The sequence below is a fragment of the Engystomops pustulosus genome, chromosome 8, assembly GCF_040894005.1.
Source record: "Engystomops pustulosus chromosome 8, aEngPut4.maternal, whole genome shotgun sequence".
NCBI lineage: Eukaryota > Metazoa > Chordata > Amphibia > Anura > Leptodactylidae > Engystomops > Engystomops pustulosus.
The window spans coordinates 79,984,145-80,003,351 of NC_092418.1; the positions used below are offsets into that span (position 1 = coordinate 79,984,145).

General features: G+C 38.9%; 1 protein-coding gene across 1 annotated transcript in view; it reads left to right on the plus strand.

The window, feature by feature from the left end:
• UBE2F (ubiquitin conjugating enzyme E2 F (putative)) overlaps positions 1–19,207 on the plus strand; it is a 137,842-nt gene that overhangs the window by 53,498 nt on the left and 65,137 nt on the right. The window contains exon 5 of the mRNA XM_072121398.1: positions 12,838–12,905. Within this exon, the coding sequence (XP_071977499.1) occupies positions 12,838–12,905 (68 nt within the window). The remainder of the gene's footprint in view (positions 1–12,837; positions 12,906–19,207) is intronic.

The following is a 19,207-nucleotide window of genomic DNA, read 5'->3' on the forward strand; positions in this document are numbered from 1 at the left end:
TGAAAAACATCCTAAGTAAATCCCTGCATGTTGCTTACACAACAAAATATCTTGCGTGCTTAAAGAGCAACTCCGCGTATAAATTCTAAGAGTCTTCTTGTTACCAGTAAACATCCTTCATTTAAAAATAGATCTAAGTAAATATTATTATATCTCTATTTGACGAGGATTAGGACGCTAATTTACATTTGCTCTACAAAAGGTTACATGGGATTTATTACTTGGTGTTTGTTGCCGTGAACTTTGTTTGTTAGTCTGATTTCTAGTACATTTTGAGTTTTTCCGTTTTTTTTTTTTTACCCAGACATCCAGCCTTCCACTTACAAACATAATTTTTAACAGTTTTACCTAAGACATAAGCCTAAATAAAGTGGCGTCCCATCGATCTGTCTGGTAAGGTTTTCTGCAAATATGTAAAACCCCCCTCAGCGTTGGAGTAAGGAGTCACAACTTAGTAGAACCGCAGTATTCTGCCGTTTCTCGAACTTCTGAATACTTCATGGAGGAGGAATCAGGGCTAATACTCATTACTGTCATGAAATGTCGAGGTGGGTAGAATAACTTTTTTAATCACAAAATAAAATCCAAAAATCTTTCCCTGTTAAAGTGGAACTTTCACCACCTCACATCTGGAGTGATGAACATACCATTCTGTATGGCCTGCTTCACAGATTCAGGAGCAGCAACATTTCTCCTCTCTGCCAGTGGAGAAGATTACAAAAATGAGATACCGGTTCTGATATCTCGACAACCCTTGGAGGCCCGAAAGAAAATTCAAAATATTTATGAATCCTTATGGCAGCCCCTACAGAAAAGAAAAGATTAAAGAGCTTATACTTACCTAGCTTGCGCTCTCATTATCATGACAATTATTCCAAGCTCTGTGCAGCGCTGCGTAATCTGTGTGCACTATATAAATAAAGGAATTATTATTATCATACACCGCCTCCCGTCAGTGCTGCGCCTTAACACGCTGACAGACAACTTCTGGTCTCCGGCATTGAATCTAATGCTGTGTCCGGCATGTATTTTATTTTAAATTTTAATAAAGCAGCTTTGTGTACTATGTCCCTGTGAGGGCAAATAGAAATGCCCATACATCCCCCTGCCCCTTAGAAGACAAGGATGGGATGGGTGTTGCTGCCCTGCACACTGCCTATAGCCTGCATCTGCTCAGGTCAGACCTCAGGTGGAAGTGCAAGCGCTGCACTGCTGGCTGCCAGGATTTGTCACGTGTCAGGCGGCGGGGGCACCAGCCTATGATTAATGTGACCTACAGTGTGTAAATTGCTGAGACTGTCTACCCATAAATTAACTGGATGACCATTCAATATCTGAATTTCCCCTTGGTGGAAATACATGACGGATTACAACTTTCCTGGAGATAATAGTTGATCTAGCCCAAGTGGTTGGACATAGAGCAGCAGAAACTATATTGGCCTTATTTTACTCCTTCCCTCACCTTGACGTAACTGTATGACATAAATGCGGTGTTTTTGATGACACAAGCCTTTTGCCCAATCTTACAGCCCCTAAATAGAAATTGACACCCTTTTAACAGATCTCAGGGGGCATTCACTTCATTCTCCATGTAACCGCTTTTGTGGACAAGATATGAATAGTTCCTGTATAATTCCATAAGTGGATTCACATATAATCACTGAACATGCAGATATAAATAGGATGCGTATCCTAGGTGCCAGGTGCCTTTATGAAAACATTGAAGGGCAAGGGTTACCTTTGCATCAGTAGAAATCCAATGAAGTGTGCTTTCCACTTGGCGTGATGGTAATGCGTCTTATATCTCCCGTTACTGGAGTCCTATTCATTGCTTCACAAGTGTTTGGCCTCTTTTGATGTGTTTGTCATGCATAAGACATTTTGAGAATGGCAATGTAAAGGGACATAGTGGAGAATCTAGGCCGTTGATTTATTTATAGGCCTGCCTTTCCCATGAAAGCAGTGTATGTGAAAGCGGCTGTTCTAAGGTTAGGTTTTTTTTTTCCCCTTCAATGTTTTTGCATATTGATGGGCAAAAAAACCTAAATTACGTTAACATTGTGTTTTGGGAATGCAAATGTTAATGCAATGTAATTAGGGAAACACAATGTTAAAGCCAAGTGTGAACACTGTCCTCGTGGTGTTAAATCCTATAAATCTAAAGCCAACTTTCGTTTCGGATTTTGGTTCCTTTCTAAGGCCTGCCTTTAAAAAGCCGTAAATCTTTTTCTTTCTATTTTTTTTCTGGTGGTCAAATTGTACTTTCTAATGGCACCATTTAATAATCTGTGTACTGAAAAGCTGGAAAATGCTGAAACCGAAAGAATTCAAAATGATTTTTATTGCTTTCGCTGTTCGGTCAAAATGACATACAGTTCTTTTGTCCTGTGGGTCAGCTTGATCGTAGATACCACCTTTTTTTTTTTTTTTTGCGTATTTCAACATAAAAACTAGTCAGGAAAAGAATGTTCTTGCATTCGTATTTTTTCAATCCATGGTATACAGTATGTAGCATAGAGCAGGAGGAGCATGGCTACTGATGAAACAGTAGATATGTCATTAAGGACAATCCGTGATTGATCGTTTTATCTCGCTATAGTATAAATGGAAGTTGTATTGAATCTTTTCCCAAAAAAATTATATTAACCTTTATATTTTGGGCAACTTTTAAAAATCTTTACGTTATTTGCAGATAATTTTGCAGATAGTTTTCTACACAGCCATACACAGAAACACAGTGAGGGTGATTTATCATATGCCTGGGCTTTGTGCGCTGCCGTATGATGAAACATAACCACTTTGGCGCAACCAGATACCTCAGGGGTCTGGGTTGCACAGCTTACATTTATCAGCAACTGTTCAACATGGGCGGCCACAGACTATAGGTGATGACATCCTCCTTCATGCCCCTCCATGACCACTTGATATGGAGGTTGTGTTAAGAGGAAAATCATCTACGGTAAATATCCGATGGTTTGCAAGGCATTACAATTATGTCTGGGCTTGTACGCTAAAAAATTGGCATACAAGCCCTGATAAAATCTCAATCACAAGCACTCTTTTGCTTGCAGTTTTATTTCACAGTTTAACTCTTTTATCGCCAGCAACGCTACTAGTGTCCTCACAGGGTGGCACCTCTATAGCCGAGAACGTATGAGATCCATCCTGAATCCTTTGGATACCTGACACTTTGAATCAGTTTTTTTCCCCTATAAAAGAGAGGTGTCAGGCATTCTCGGTGCCAGGGGTCTGGCTAAAAATACTCCCCAAAAATAGTTAGAGGAGTATTATTACCATTCAGGAAAAATGTTAGTGGGCTTTTACTCTCTCTCCTTCCATCTGAGGAATGTGCTTATCACTATTATAATACATGTTATCTAATATATGTGTCATCTGTTCCCTTTTTCATATTAAGTTTACCTCTTTTTTTCCCCAGTGTGTATTATGTACATACAAAGCATTTCATTCAATGTTTAATCACTGGGGAGGAGTTTTCTGTTCTGTAAAAGAGAGAAAAGAATCCTTACAATCACTGAACGTTATTCTCTGCTAGACGGCTATTCTGCTCTTATATTTGTAGCCTTGAAGGCCGTACAATGGCATGCGGAGGGATTGCATTCTGCCTTTTCAGATGATTGAACGCACTTACTGTTCCTGATTGATGATCACACAGATAGGAGTGATGTAGGTGTATGTATGATTCATCCTGAGCAGCAGAACAATATGCCCTAATATAATGGCATGTTGTCTCTATTGGGCAGAATTTAATTTTATCTGGATGTTTTGCTTAAAGGGAACCTGTCATCAGAAATTGGTATAATAAACCATTAGCAGTATGTTGCTGAGCAGCTTCTAGATTGTTTCTTTGATGGTCAGGAGTGGTGGCATCATCCAGAAAATCAGCTTTGAAGTGAGATGTAAATTGGTTTTATGAAGTCAAGGAGACAGAGTTTAACGCTGAAGTGGAGCTCTCCCTGCTTTATAACACCCTCTTTACTGTAATTAATGGTCTTGCGTCCAGGGACATCAGATCTCCTGAAGTTCAGCGCATGATGTCAATCACATGGGAGGAGGTGTTTAGAGGCAGGGAGAGCTGGACTTAAACTGTTAAACTCTCCACCTCCATGACTTTATACATCTAACTTACGATGGACTTCAAAGTTGATTGCCTGGATGAAGCCACCAAGCTGGGCCGTGAAAGAAACCTGATCTAGAGGCTTTTCAACTGCATGACCGCATACTGGTATACTGTAGTTTATTGGGCCAAATTCTGCTGACGGGTTCCCATTTAAAGTAAATCTTTCAACAGTTTTGACGAAACAGAACTACAAATAGTCATGCCTTTATGAATGTTGTTCAGTAGCAGGATAATTGTGAAGAGTGAAGTTATCATTCAGATTTGTAGCTCTTGCAAGGGCTTAGGGTGGGTCTTTAAACTCGAAGAACCTTCTACACTGCACTTCTGCAACAGGTATCAGGCAGTTCATTGCAAAGAGAAGAAAGCTCTTCAGGCTCAAAAACCTGCCAGCACTTATAGGAGCTGTAAACCTGGATTAAAAGTTACATTTTCACACACATAGGTATGATTACACAGCTCTCCAGGGCCTATACCTAGCACTGCCTACAGGAATGACAATGGATTGCTTTTTAAATGAGTTTTTCACATACAAACCTTTTTTATATGCATTTTAGGGAAGACCACTTCTCAGGACTATCATAATAATTTTTATTTATATAGCCCCATCATATTCTGTACTGCTCTACAGATCATAGGGGACAAACAGGTTAAAACAATCAAATGGAACAATAGGAGTGAGGGCCCTACTCACAAGAGCTTACAGTCTATGGGGCTGACACAAGAGGTATAAGAGCTTGTATAATGGTCCGACCATTCTTTATAAGGGAATAAAGCAAATGTATTGGTGAGTAACGTAAATTATAGTCACATTTTGATTCCTATCTTATTTACTGTTTCTGCCATATCTATAATCATGCATTTCTAAAATATTACTTCCATATTTAGAGCTTGGATTGACATTTTTTTTTAATTCAATTTGTGATCTAGCTTCGCTGTGATTGCACAATTCTACTAACACAGACAGCCTGATACACTGTTTGAAGTTTTTTTTTTTTTTTAACGAAAATTTATTTTAAAAATATTATTCAGTAATCATCTCCTGCAGCTTTCCCCTCTCCATACTCCGTCATCTCCCCCATCCCACCCCTAATATTGTGTTCCAAAATTAGGTTTTCTTCTAACTTTACCGGTTTCTTTTTGACAACTTTGCTCACTCTTCACAAAATAGAAAAAAAGCTAAAGAAAAAAAGGGAGAATAAATAAAGCAACCCCCTCCGCACACCCACCACATAGCCTTCCAAGAGTAGATCCAGCAAACATCTAAATGAAAACCTTATTTCCAAATTGCCCCATCCCTTTGAATACACATCTCTGTCCTCCCTGTTACAAGTCTTGACCTCTACAACATAGGCCCTGTTCACACCTGGGTCTCTTTTTTCCGATAAGGAGAGTGTAATGGGGAAAAAACCCCAACATAACTGAAACTGATGGAGATGGACAAGCTGCCTATATATCATCAAAATACAGGGAGACTGTAAGATTTAAGTAGATTAGAGCAGTGCAGAGATTTTCATTATATGGGGATTATTGGGGTTGTGTTTATCATGCCTTATGGCTTAAAAAATATGAAACTTTGTAACATTCTAACCTTATTGATTCTGCTATATTCTCATGCTGCTGCTCTCAAGAGTTTTGGTAAATTTTGCTTTCAGTGCAGTGAACAGTTTTGAGGCAATGCAGTAGCAGGACTTGCAGGACCAGGCTTGGTACATAGTACATTTTGTAATTTATCTTTCCTTACATTCTTATATAAAGTTCCATGATCCTTATATAAAGCATATAAGTGCTTGTTCTCATGATTGTCACTCACATCATTGGAGGTGCATTGTTCTAAACTGAGAAATACTGTAGGTAGACTCACTATAGAAGTAACATCGCTATAACTGCATGACTATCCTTCAGCTACAAAGTTGTGTTATTCGGAATTTAAAGGGCATTTCCAGCCAAAATAATTGATTGCATATTCTTATTATACTGGTGATCCCAATCGGAAAGACAGGAGTAGATCCGGCGCTTGGGGAGTATGATGCAAAACCTCTAGGAACCAGCATGTGTTCCAAAAAATTAAGGTTTATTATATCATAAAAGGAGTTTAAAAAGGTTAATAAAATTACAAATACAACGCGTTTCGGCTCAGTACATGAGCCTTCGTCAGGTATGGGGTTACATGGTGTATGACAGGTTTATATACAAAGACTGCTGAGAGATAATGAGAGATAATGGGTACACCGGGATTATCCCGGGCAAAAGCACGAACAGTTACGTCACAGGTTTATCTAACAAGCTTTATACAAAAAGATAAAAAATATAAAAAAAATACATAACCAACAGAGGGGATATATATATATATATATATATATATATATATATATATATATATATATATATATATATATATATATATATATATATATAATATTGAGATGAATGTGAGTATGGTGGTAATAAAACTAAAATGCGGGATCTCACCGGGAACTCAAAACGAGGACCGATGTCACCGGAAGTTGATCTGTCAAAGGTACATAGTTGTGCTTGACAGCGGGTTGCTTAGACGCTTACTCTGCCGTGGGGGATTTGAAAATCCAGTAGGACTCTTGTCTGTTGAGAGTTTTTACTCTGTTGTTACATTCTGTAGGTATTTGTTCAATGGGGGTAAGGGTTAGTTTTTCAAAGGTACAGTCACTTGCCATTGGCATTGGTCCTACTGGATTTTCAAATTAGGGACACTACACCCAAACGGTTTAAATGCCATAATAGAATCCACCAGAATTATACTTTATTTTCACCACCTTATCCTTACGGTCTCTTTTCTTTATATTGTCACATTACCACTTACCGGTCCCGTTCTCCTGTTCTTGACGAAAACTGATAACACCACCGGTTTTATCGCGCTGTATAAGCTCCTTCTTAATTTTGGCCCCTTTAGGCTTCCGTAGAACTCCGCGTCATAGCAAGCTCTCTGGGTATCCTAGCAAACCCCACACCAGAGTAAGCGTCTAAGGTACCACGGCAACCCGCTGTCAAGCACAACTATGTACCTTTGACAGATCAACTTCCGGTGACATCGGTCCTCGTTTTGAGTTCCCGGTGAGATCCCGCATTTTAGTTTTATTAACACCATACTCACATTCATCTCATTCATTCATCACATTGTCTATACAACCCCGTACTCTGGACCGGGGATTGCATACCACCAGGAGACCGTCGGCTGCTACAATGGATTACCTATGCCTTTTTTACCTACCACAAGGTGAGCAACTTTTCATCATCATTATCCAGTCTCATTAAGTATTTCACAAGGTCAGCGCCTCTTGTCTCTCCCTCTGCTTTCTCTATATCCAGCTGGCTCAGCTGATGAACTTTGACAGATCAGTGATATAGAGTTGCTCCAGATTCCTGCTGTATATTCTAATTATATTAATCAGATTAATGGTATTAACCCCTGCAGGTCAGTGCTTCTCAGCCGCTTGGCTCCAATTTAGATAAATGCATTTGATATGCAGGAACCTGGTTTGACCACTACACTAAGCAGGCAACTAGCTGCTTCCTGTATCGTTCTCTGTTTTTCATCTTAGAACAGCTAGTCTCCCAGGATTCTGGATCCCCCACCTATCTGATATTCAGGACCTATAGATGTTTTCTCAATTTTAGCCCAGAGAACACCTCTAACACTAACCCTAGTCATCATCTTTCTATATGACAGTATGTAGAGGCAAGCACCGATTGCTCGACCTAAATACTGACTGGTCTACTCATAAATAGTTAAGAGGTATAACATTTAGTTTAGATTACCACATCAAGTGTTAAGTAGTTTAGTGTTTAGCAGGTGATATAAATCCCATTGGCCAACAAATTATATTATAACAAATATAATTAATCCCCTACATATTTCAATGTACTGATGAGTTCCAGATCTGTAACGCACAAGCCATAGATTTGTAGAATAAAGTTGTGACTGGTTTGTAAACCATTAGATATCCATCTACTTTGCTGTGACAAAACTCCCACCCTCAAATTGCGTACCAAGGTGCATGTACACTAGAGAGCCTCCAATATAGCAGATATAAGTACACCCACCGACGTAAGATGGCACTTTTACTTTTAGCCCTGGTACTTGAAGTGGTATACTCCTGAAGACAAGTTTCTTATATGTACTCAGGATAACAAAATTCTAATTCACTGTTTTCAACAAAAATGCAGCATTTCACAGATATAATTCCAACCTGTCTCTATCACGTCCTGCTGTACACAATGTCATTTGCCCCTAGACACGACCCAGTAACTTCTGACTTGGGGTTGTGCTGATTACTTCCTTCCTCACATGGTGAGCAGAGAAATGTGAGAATTTTCTTTCGTGGGAAACCCCTTTAATCCAGTCCCATTGCCAGCACCTATATTTATATTAATATTAATAAAGCACAAAGGTACCTCTCTACACAAGTCCCTCAAAAATGAAAACCTAAATTACAGATGTACAAATATGCACTCATCTGTACTATTGCTAAAATATGGATTCTTGAAGACTACAAGCAGAGGCTTAAGTTTTAAAATTTAATATATGAAAGGAGAGTGCATACATAAAATATACAAATGATAGGAAAAAAATTATTAAACGGTTAAAGAAAAATAGTTATGAAAATAAAGGGGATAAAAGCGAATCACCTTTTTCATGAATAATACCACATAGCTGCACTGTGAGTCCTCCGCTAGGAATTCTTTTGGTCAGTCTCCCCGGGGATATTTAGAGTCTCAAGATAACTGACCAAGATGGTTTCTTGGGCTTGCTAATTTAAACCTACTGGGTTTGTGTTCCCACTCCCCAGGTTGTGAGGTTACTGAGAATGGGATGTTCACATGCTAATGAAATGCACCCCCCCCCCCCTTTCCTCAGTGCGACACATTTTTTAGGCGAGTTGTTAAGAAAACTCGGAATTCTTTTCAGAAAATTATTATAGTGATGCAACCATCTTTAATTTACTTGGGTGCCTTCTATCACCCCATGCCAAACTTGGGATAGCAAGGCTTAAAATTGGGGCTTTTATGTGGATGCCCTCAACACCACGCTATTGTGGCGCCTCACAACTAAAAATTATGTTGAGTTATTTGATAAATATGTGATATCTTTGTTCTCGTTTCTCTACTTTTGAAGGGAACTAAGCTTTCTACTTTGATCCTAGGGACAGTATATGAGCTCGGGCATAATGCATTGCCTGACGTGCTATTCACATTGCTGTAAAGAAGCAAAGATAGAGATGGAAATGCCATCAGTATGAAAGAACATAATAGTTATGTGTTCTTTCCCTGTTCTTTATATGATTGGAGATCCTGTCAATCCACGTTTTCATTATCCTTTCTATACAAGTGTGTTACTTTGTAAAAGGAAATTATAACTTCAGTTGTACATTGTATTTTACTCCTGAAAAGAGAAATGCAAACCCGAGCTGAGAACAGCAAAATGTAAAGTTTTTGTGTTTGTTGTGTTGAAGTCCTCACTAGCAAGTTTATGACGGCTAGTCTCCAACCCAGGCCAGCGGGGCACAGTGGTGCAGTTTTAACACAAAGTAAAAACTTTGTATCGGTCTCTGTTCCATGATTGCTGAACTTCTTCATCCAGTGTTATCTGCCTGTAAAAGTCTGGAATCTTTCTTGGTCTACATGCTAAACCTAGGCTACATTCACATCTCATCATTTGGCCATTAAGCTGCTAAAAAATATCTAACAATGTAGTAATAGTTTTTGGGGGTTTTTTTTGGTCAATTTACATTTCCAACAGAAAGTTAGGTGTACTGAATACTGGTGGCAAGAAGAACTACATCTGGCCTCACCAAAAAGAAAAAAGGGCCTTCAGACTGCTCATTTAACCAAAATAAACAAAAGTCCATGTTCTGTTTTAGACCAGAATGTTAGAATATTTTTACAAGCGCGCCGTGCTGTGTAAAGGATGAGTGTTATTATTATTTGTGAGTTACAATCTTTAATCAGTTAGGAAAAATCTGCTTTCCTAAATAACAGTTCCCTTGGGCTTTTACATAACACATAAAATGTGTCCAAATGTAGCCGTCGTGTGATGTTGGCTTCAATGTGAATCCTCCCAGCACTCAGCTTGTTTACTATGGTACAATGTGTCCTGTCTGATGTTCCATGCCCATAACTCTATTTTCTAAGTAAAGAGGTTGAGCTTGTCTCCTGCATCTATTTTCAATGTGTTTTGTCTTCCACCCGGCTGCATGATTCTTCCCTCCGCCGTGTCCTAGAGATGCTCACTTGGCTGTGAATGATGTGTCCCAACACAAAGCCAGCGCGCATGTAAATGAGCCAAACACTCTATTGAGAACATGCTGTTGCACATTTCCATATCATTGTTGGTATATTAACTTCTCCTCCTTCTCCACACAAAGAAGGGGCTCCACTTACAAGAGCGGGATCTCGTTTCGTGCCGAGCTCTCTCGCATTGACTCCGCTGCTTTTTTATTTATATCTCTAGGTGTTAAATATTAATGAAGAGAGGGTAAGGAAGCTCTGGGATGGCAAGTGGGGTTTCTATGGTACAAGTCACTCTGAATCTTGGATTAAACAAGTACACGTGTTCTTGTATGACGCTACACACATCGTATTGGAGAGGTTGTTGAGCAGATGGCTTTGTAGCTGTCTTCTCCTCAAGCCTGACATAACCTCATTTGTTTTTCCACAATACAATCTGCTCCTGATATATTTTCTGCAGATGTGCTCCTGGTAAAGATCATTCGCCTACCTCTGTATAAAACTATGAAGTACAATTATGTGTGTGCACACATGCTTGTATGCAGTGGTTGAGTGGTGAGCACTTGGGGCCATGGGTTCATATCCTGCCAGAACCACCATCTGTTTATTTTCCTTGTGTTTGCTTGGATTTCCTCTAAGCATTTCAGCGTCTACTTGATAATGTACTGTATGAACTACCGTTCACTTACATCAGACTGATAAGTTTGTTACGCGATCCAACAGTTTCCATGTTATTCTCCAGGGGATGTTTCCTTTTTGCATCAAGCTCATTTTTGTATATTGTTTGCCTTAAAGGGAATCTTCAACTAGACAATATACATTCACTTCCTAATCAGTGGGTACCCCAATGCGTTCACTGCACATTGCAGTTTGAGGCCACTAAAGCCAACAGGTTCCAGTTGATTGAAATGTGTTGCATTGGGCGCCATCAATTTGATCTGGAACGCAATGGGAATAAAAAGTGAAAGTTTTATCAAAAGGTTCTAAATTTCCCGAAATTGTCTCAATGATAACATCCCATGCATGTGTCACGTGGACAGCAATTTTTTACATTCATTTCTCTTTATTTGGATATTTTTCAGCTTAGGAGTACATTGCCATGGGTATTACAATATGCCACCCACAAAACAAGTCTTCATATGGTTCTGTTCAATGAAAAAACTCTAAAATTATTACTTTAGTGAGTTGAGGAATAAAAAATGGATATGCAAAAAAGGAAAAGGGCAAGGGGTCAATGGCAACCTGTAACCACTGATCCAACACAAACCCCACACTGTACCTTTTACTTCACTTCAGATGTGTTCCATTGTTCTTTATACATTAAATTCCAGCCTCTGTTCCTCTAAAGATTGTTTTTAAAGATAAAGTCAAGAAGGTAGGGGAAGCTATAGCTCCATTATTCAATAAGCAACAAAGCCTCAATGGGCCCCTTTGCAATGAGCTTAGAAACCGTTAAAAATTCAGAAACTAAAATAGTCCCCTATTCCCTAAAATATTCCTTAGTTTATCATCCCAAAGAGCCCCCTCATGGGTTATTTTATATTAAGCCTCCACATAGGCTGTCTGGGAATGAGATTGCGCCATGTGGGCCAACCCTGCACATCATCAGTCAACTTCACATGAACCCCATGCATGCGCCATTAGTGTGCTCTCATTAGCTTGCTGGAAGGGTTCCCTTAAAGTTTATTATATTGGTAAACTTGTATGAGACATTGTTAGGGCTGCCTCAGGGAAGCATGTATCTATATGATGTAAGGAGTTCCATCCCCTTCAGTGTGGTCAGACCGTGACATGACAATCTTCGCGATCCGTGATCACGGGTAATGTGTGGCAGAGTTTTGGCCATAAAAGTATTAACGAATATATATGAAAGTGGAGGGGTGGACGGCACAGGTTTTGGGAGTGAAATCCAATTGCCTTTTGCTCTAGGTCTGCCTGGAACAACCACTGTGTTAATCTGGCATTTTTCCCATTTCTTTCTTGCTTGAGTATTAGAGAACGGTGCAAATCCTCTTAACCGCCGGGTACGCTCTGCTCCTAAAAAGTGTGTTGCAGAGGCCTCTTATCTGTAAGTGCATGCAGCTCCCGCTACCTCGTGTGTATCAGCTATGAAACCTCACTAGTTTTCAGGTCTAGAGATTTAATAAGAGAATGCCACACGTGCTAAGCTGTGTAATAATATCTGAATCCAGGATTTTTTCCGCCTGGATACAGCAATTAATTGAAGCGGCGATGAGTGCTGCGGCTCGGGAGCTGGATGTCACTCACTGTTTAATTACTTCTGAGGGGAACAAAAAGTGGAATGAGTTGTACATGATGTGATCTGCACATTAGAGGAAGGCTCCTATTAGACGGTGTTATATGGATGAATGCGCTTTTTCTGACCGATTTTTACATAATCCGAGCATCCACTAAACCCTGTTTATTCTGCCTTACAGATGAAAGCTACTACCAAGGTGGGAAGTTCCTGTTTGAAGTTGAGGTACCAGAAGCCTATAACATGGTGGTAAGTGGGTCCTCATCTATCGCTTGTGTACTAGAATAGAGGAATCTGATCCCTGGCGTGTAATGCCAGCTCTTTTCTATTCCCACAGTTTTTTCTCATGGTGCCCCTCCGCTGCGTAACCTTGTGTGCGCTAGAAAGGTTAGAGAAACAAAACACAAATAGAAAGGACCATGTAGCTCGGCATGTCAATAATTACTTGGGAATTAGATCATCCGGGCTATTTGTGGAGCTACAAAATACTCCGGAGTATGAGGATGCTGTTTCTGCATCGAAAACATTGTTGGTATTACAACAGTTGTATTTAATACTTTATTTCACTACTTATATTACTTTCATTTCTTACTATGATAATAGGAATTGCCAGTGCAAACTATTGATAAATATGGGCTGGACAAGTATATCTTGTCTGTCAACTACAGTAGCAGGTGCTCTCTGGTTTCATCTCCTCCTAAAGTGTGTGATATTGTCTGTAAAAAAAAAAAAAAAAAAAATATTAAGAACAAAAATGATGCAGTCCCTTTTCCAAAGCTTTTGGTTTGGCAGGTTACAAAAATAACTTTTGGGCCTGCAGATCAAGTGGATTTATAGGTCAAGAATAAGGCTACTTGCATACAAACATGCTTGACTGCTATGACTATTATGACTGTAACCTGTGACTCCTTGCTTTCTGTATGATGCAAGGACTCCCATCCACTGCACCATGTTCGATCCATGGGATCTAACTCTATAATGGAGGTACCTGCTAGCTCATTAAATTAAACTATATCCATAGATGGAATAGATATTTGCCTTGCTCTTCATATACTCAGGAACACAGTGGTGAATCCTATACCAGCTCTTCTGACCTCCGCTCTTCCATTATGTGTATGTTAACAGTGGGCACACTGAGTGGGTGAAAGACTTCCTCTCCAAGAAGACACTGAAGCACAAAAAAGATTAGGGGACCAAAAAGGAGCATAATGCACATCAATGATTAAATGCAGAAACATAAATACAAATCTTTATGCCAGGAAATAGTCCCAAAAAGATGACCTTTAACCTGGGGTCACTACCCAAGAGATCCATACATTACAGTGGAGCTCTAATGAAGGACAAGTATCATAGAAAGTTCAATTTAAAATATACTTCATTTGTAAACTCACACAGTAGTTACCAATGTATTCCAAACGGCGTCCAAGCAATCCCGTGGGGGGACCCCAAAGGAGTTAATATTGAGAGTTAAAGGGGTTTTCTCATTATAGCAAATTAATGTTTCTGTTTGTATGATAAAAAGTCCTCCAACTTTCTATATACTTTCTGTATCAATTCCTCATGGTTTTCTAGATCTCTGCTTGCTGTCATTCTATAGAAAGCTTCTATGTTTACTTCCAGTGGACAGAAATCTGACCATGGTCACACAGGTGCACAGCCCGTTATATCACACAGATCTGATTACTCCCTGTGATATAACGATCCGTGCACCTGTGCGACCATGGTCAGATTTCTGTTCACTGGAATCTTTCTATAGAATAGCAGCAGGCAGAGTGATAGAAAACTGTGAGGAATCAATACAGGTATTGGAAAATTGGACAACTTTTCATGATTAAAACATGAACATTAATTTGCTGAAATGGGAACACCCCTTTAAAGGGAGTGAATAGATCACAGGTGTACATAATGTTGGATCATTATGGGGTTGGTTTTCAAAGTAAGATGAGAACACGAATATGGTGGAAGTTTCATGACTAGTATTAAAGACATGAATTTAGGAGAAATTAAACTACTCTCTAAGGTTTTGGCTACATAATGCACAACATCACAGCATTAGTGCGACTTTGTAGTTTCTTTCTTGGATTAATTTTCCCATAAACATAAAAACCCAAGAACGTGAGATCAGAGTGCAAGATTTCTTGTAAGATGTGAGTGTAAGCAATGCCCTGGTAACACAGCAAATCGTAGGCCGTTCCATGAAGCCCTGGATTTTATTTGTTCCAAACATGTTTGGAGAAAAGTCCATAAACTGTAATGATTTATAATGTTATAAAAATATTCATAAAAATCCATGAAATTATTGCAGCTCTTATCGCTCTAGTCACTAGTGTTATGTTACTGCTGATAGCATGAAGTGAAGTTGAAACTGATGTTATAAGGATTCCGATCTAATGATCTAAAAATGATAGGGAAAGGTTTGCTTCTTGGCTGCAAGTGTTCTATGTGACTAGTGGATGTGAGTCTCTTGCAGTTATATCCACTTTGAGAAGGGATTTGGGCTGAAATATCCGCTGCAATAATGAAAAGTAAAGTGTTTCCTGCAGCTCATTCTATATACTGATGTCATTAAACAGGAGAGTTTCCCCTTTCATATAAAATATGGATTGTGCCTCTGCCTCTTATGTAATTAGAGCTGAGCCGGCGTCTCAGAACATGGGGTGTCCACTGTAACTAACATCTGACACCCCAGTGTAACAACCGTGGTTGGAGTGAGTGCGATCAACGCATTTAAAAGAGTTGGCCACTTCTGAATAAATCTGAGCCTCGGCCTTTCCCTGTTATCCACATGCTGCACTTTGCATCTCTACACAACTTCCTGTTTCTCACTCCTTCAGCCCATCTGTCATGGCAGCCTCCAGTGTGTCCTCCGGGGGGGAGGGGGAGGGGACGAGGAGGAGGATGAGTCATCATCTCCTGGTAGAGGTCCCTCCTATTTACCAGTGTAGGCTCTTTGTGTACTTGTCTATGCAGAGTACACAAAGAGTCTACACATAGCAATAAAGCAAGCATCAGGGATGATGAATCAATTGGTGAGCATACAGGGAATATTATTAAGGCAGTAACGGCACATGGGCAATTAATGTTAAATTGTGGCCAACCCCTTAAACTTGCCTGCCACAGGTCTCTCCCCTGCGATGGGGGACAGATTTTAAAAAAAAAAATTAAAACCCCACCAAAAATTAGGATTTTTACATATTTCATCCCAATAAAAATTGATAAAAACACACATCTACTCCAAAATGATACTGGTGCAAAGTACAAAATGTCATGTAAAAAAAACAAGCCATCAACCAGCTTGTTTAAAAAAAAAAAAAAGTGTTATGCTACTTTGTAGACGGCGATGCAAAAACGCCATACTTTCCCCAAATTAGGTTTTATTGTGAGAAACTTTGTAAAACGAAAGTAAAAGTATCTAAGTATGGTATCCACATCATTGTACTGACCCATGGAATAAAAATAAGATGTTTATTAGGCTATTAGGGGAACACCCCCCAAAAAATAAGTTTAAAATCAGTTACATAATTAATGCTTTTCTCCTCCTCCACCCCCAAAAGAGTTAATACATTTTCTACAGTAGCTGTTTTTAATAGCTTGAAGGGTGTACTTTTGAAAAGGGTGGGATTCTAATAATTTTATATTTCAAACTCTTTTAAAACAAAAATGATCCCAAAAATTTCAATGTAGAAATTTTGGGGGAAAAAATTGATAAACTCTGCTCTATTTGTAAGGTAGCATACTAGAAGAATAATAGGACTTTTAACCCCTAGGCGCACCAGGACGTTATAGTACGTCCCCGGGGCTAGATGCTTAGCGCACGGGGACGTTCTATAACGTCCTGCTTCTGGCACCGGCTCACGAACGGAGCCGGTACCAGAAGCAGCGGCTGTCAGCTGTCTAGTACAGCTGACAGCCTGCGCTAACACCCGCGATCGGAGCCGGCTCCGATCGCGGGTGTTAACCCCTTACTCGCCGCGGTCAAACATGACCGCGGCGTGTAAGGGTGTTTGGGCTGTGGATCGGATCCCCCGTGCCGCTTACCGGGGGATCCGATCCACTTCTGGGCAGCTCCGAGGACTGGCATGTGCCCCGGAGCTGCCCAGTCTCCATGGCAGCCAGACCCCTTCCGGGTCTGGCTGTAAACTGTCTGAGCATGCGCAAGCTTGCTCAGACAGTTTACACTGCTCTACAATAAAATAGTATTGTAGAGCAGTGTATTGAACTTAAACCAGTGATCAGAGCATCACTGGTTTAAGTTCAAGTATGTAGAAGTAAAAATATGCAAAAACACTTAACACTACACATTATAATAAATAAAAAATAAATACATAAAAATATAAGCCCCTAAAATGTCACTTTCCCATAAAAACACTTAATAAAGTATAAAAAACACAAAAACACAAAAAACCCCGCATATTTGGTATTGCCGCGTCCGTAACAATCTGTATAATAAAACAGAATCGTTACTGGACCCGCACGGTACACGCCGTAGAAAAAAAACGCAAAAACGTTCCGAAAAAAGATAATTTTTAATTAATACCTTATCAAAAAATGCTCTAAAAAGTAATTTAAAAAATGTTATGCACTCCAAAATAAGCACACTAAAAAGAACAACTCTTCTCGCAAAAAATAAGCCCCTAACCAGATTTGTCAGCCGAAAAATAAAAAAGTTATGCATATGAAAAGATGGTGATGCTAAAATGAACAAGATTTTCTCCAAATTAGTTTTTATTCAGTACAATTGAATAAAATGCACAAAACCCCCACATATTTGGTATCCCTGCGTCCGTAACAATCTGCATAATAAAACAGAATCGTTATTAGTTCCGCAAAGTGAACCCCGTAAAAAAACAAAACAAAAAAAAGCTCCATAAAAAAGATCATTTTCAATTAATACCCTATAAAAATGCTCTAAAAAGGGATTTAAAAAAATGTTATGCACTCTAAAATAAGACCACTAAAAAGAACAATCCTTCTTGCAAAAAATAAGCCCTTAAACAGATTTGTGAGGCAAAAAATAAAAAAGTTATGCATATGAAAGACGGTGATGCTAAAATTAACAACATTTTTGCCAAATTACTTTTTATGCAGTAAAAATGGGAAAAAAATAAAAAATCTATATAAATGAGGTCTTTTTGTAATCGTGGCGACCCATAGAATAAAAATAATATACTATTTTTATGGTATGGTAAACGGGCAAAAAAAAAACCCCATAAAAATCTTCCTGAAAAGTGATGATTTTCATTTCCTCCACCAACAAAGAGTTAATAAAATCTCACCAATTAGCCTATAGATTCCCCTAAATTACGTACCAGAAAAGTGCATCTCATGTGGCAAAAGAAATAAGCCCCTATAGGTCCACATTAAAAAAAAGAAAAAAATTATAGCCTGTACAATGTGACATAGAAAATCTGATCTGGATGGCGCCTCCTTCCCTTCTATGCCCGGCCGTGCGCCCATACAACAGGTTACCACCACATATGGGGTATCGGTGCATTCGGGAGGAATTGGGTATCAAACTTTGTGGAGCCTTTTTTTATTTAATCCATTGTAAATGTTTAATTTTCCACCCAAAATGGGTGTATTGTGAAAAAATATTACAATTTGCAGACTGCACCTCCATTTTGTTTTAACCCCTATAAAACACGTAAAGCGTTAACAAACTTCTTAAAAGTGGTTTTTCATACGTTGAGGTGTGTAGTTTCCACAATGGGGTAATTTACGAGTCTCGCTATTATTTAGGCCTCTCAGTGTCAATTAGAAGTTGAGCAGGTCCATCTAATACAGGTTTTGGTGATTTTACAAAAAATGTGAAAAATGATACCTAAATTCTGAGCCTCATAACATTCTAGTAAAATATGTGGAATCTTAAAAAACCATGCCAACATAAAGCAGACATTTGGGAAATGTAAGTTATGAATTTATTTGGGTGCTATGACTATCTGCATCAAAAGTAGAGAATTTAGAACGTTGAAAATAAAGAATTTTTCCAAATTTTTTCCAAATTTTGTTTTTTTTCATAACTAAACACAAAAGATATCATCCAAATTTTTAAACTAATTTGAAGTACAATGTGTCACGAGAAAACAATCTAAAAATCCCATGGATATCTCATAGCGTTCCAAAACTATAACCACTTATAGTGACACAGGTCAGATTTGAAGAATGGGGCCGCGTCCTTAAGGCCAAAATAGGCTGTGTCCCCTAGGGGTTAAAAAACAGAAATGTTAGAAAATTTCTCAAAAAACTTAGCAATTTTTTTTTTAAATAAATAAACGCAAAACATATCAACCAAAATTTACTACAAACACTAATACAATGCGCCACAAAAAACAAATCTCAAAATCATTTTGGTAGGTTAAAGTGTTCAAAAGTTATAACCATATAAAGCGACACATGCCAGATCAGAACAAAAAGAGGCCGAGCCTTAACATACAAGCTGACTGCGTCTAAAAGGGGTTAATAAATAAGCTGTTTTGGACAAAGGATAAGTTGAAAAGGCTAACATATAATTTAACATTTTTTTTCATTTGGGACCCTTCCAAGCAGTTTCG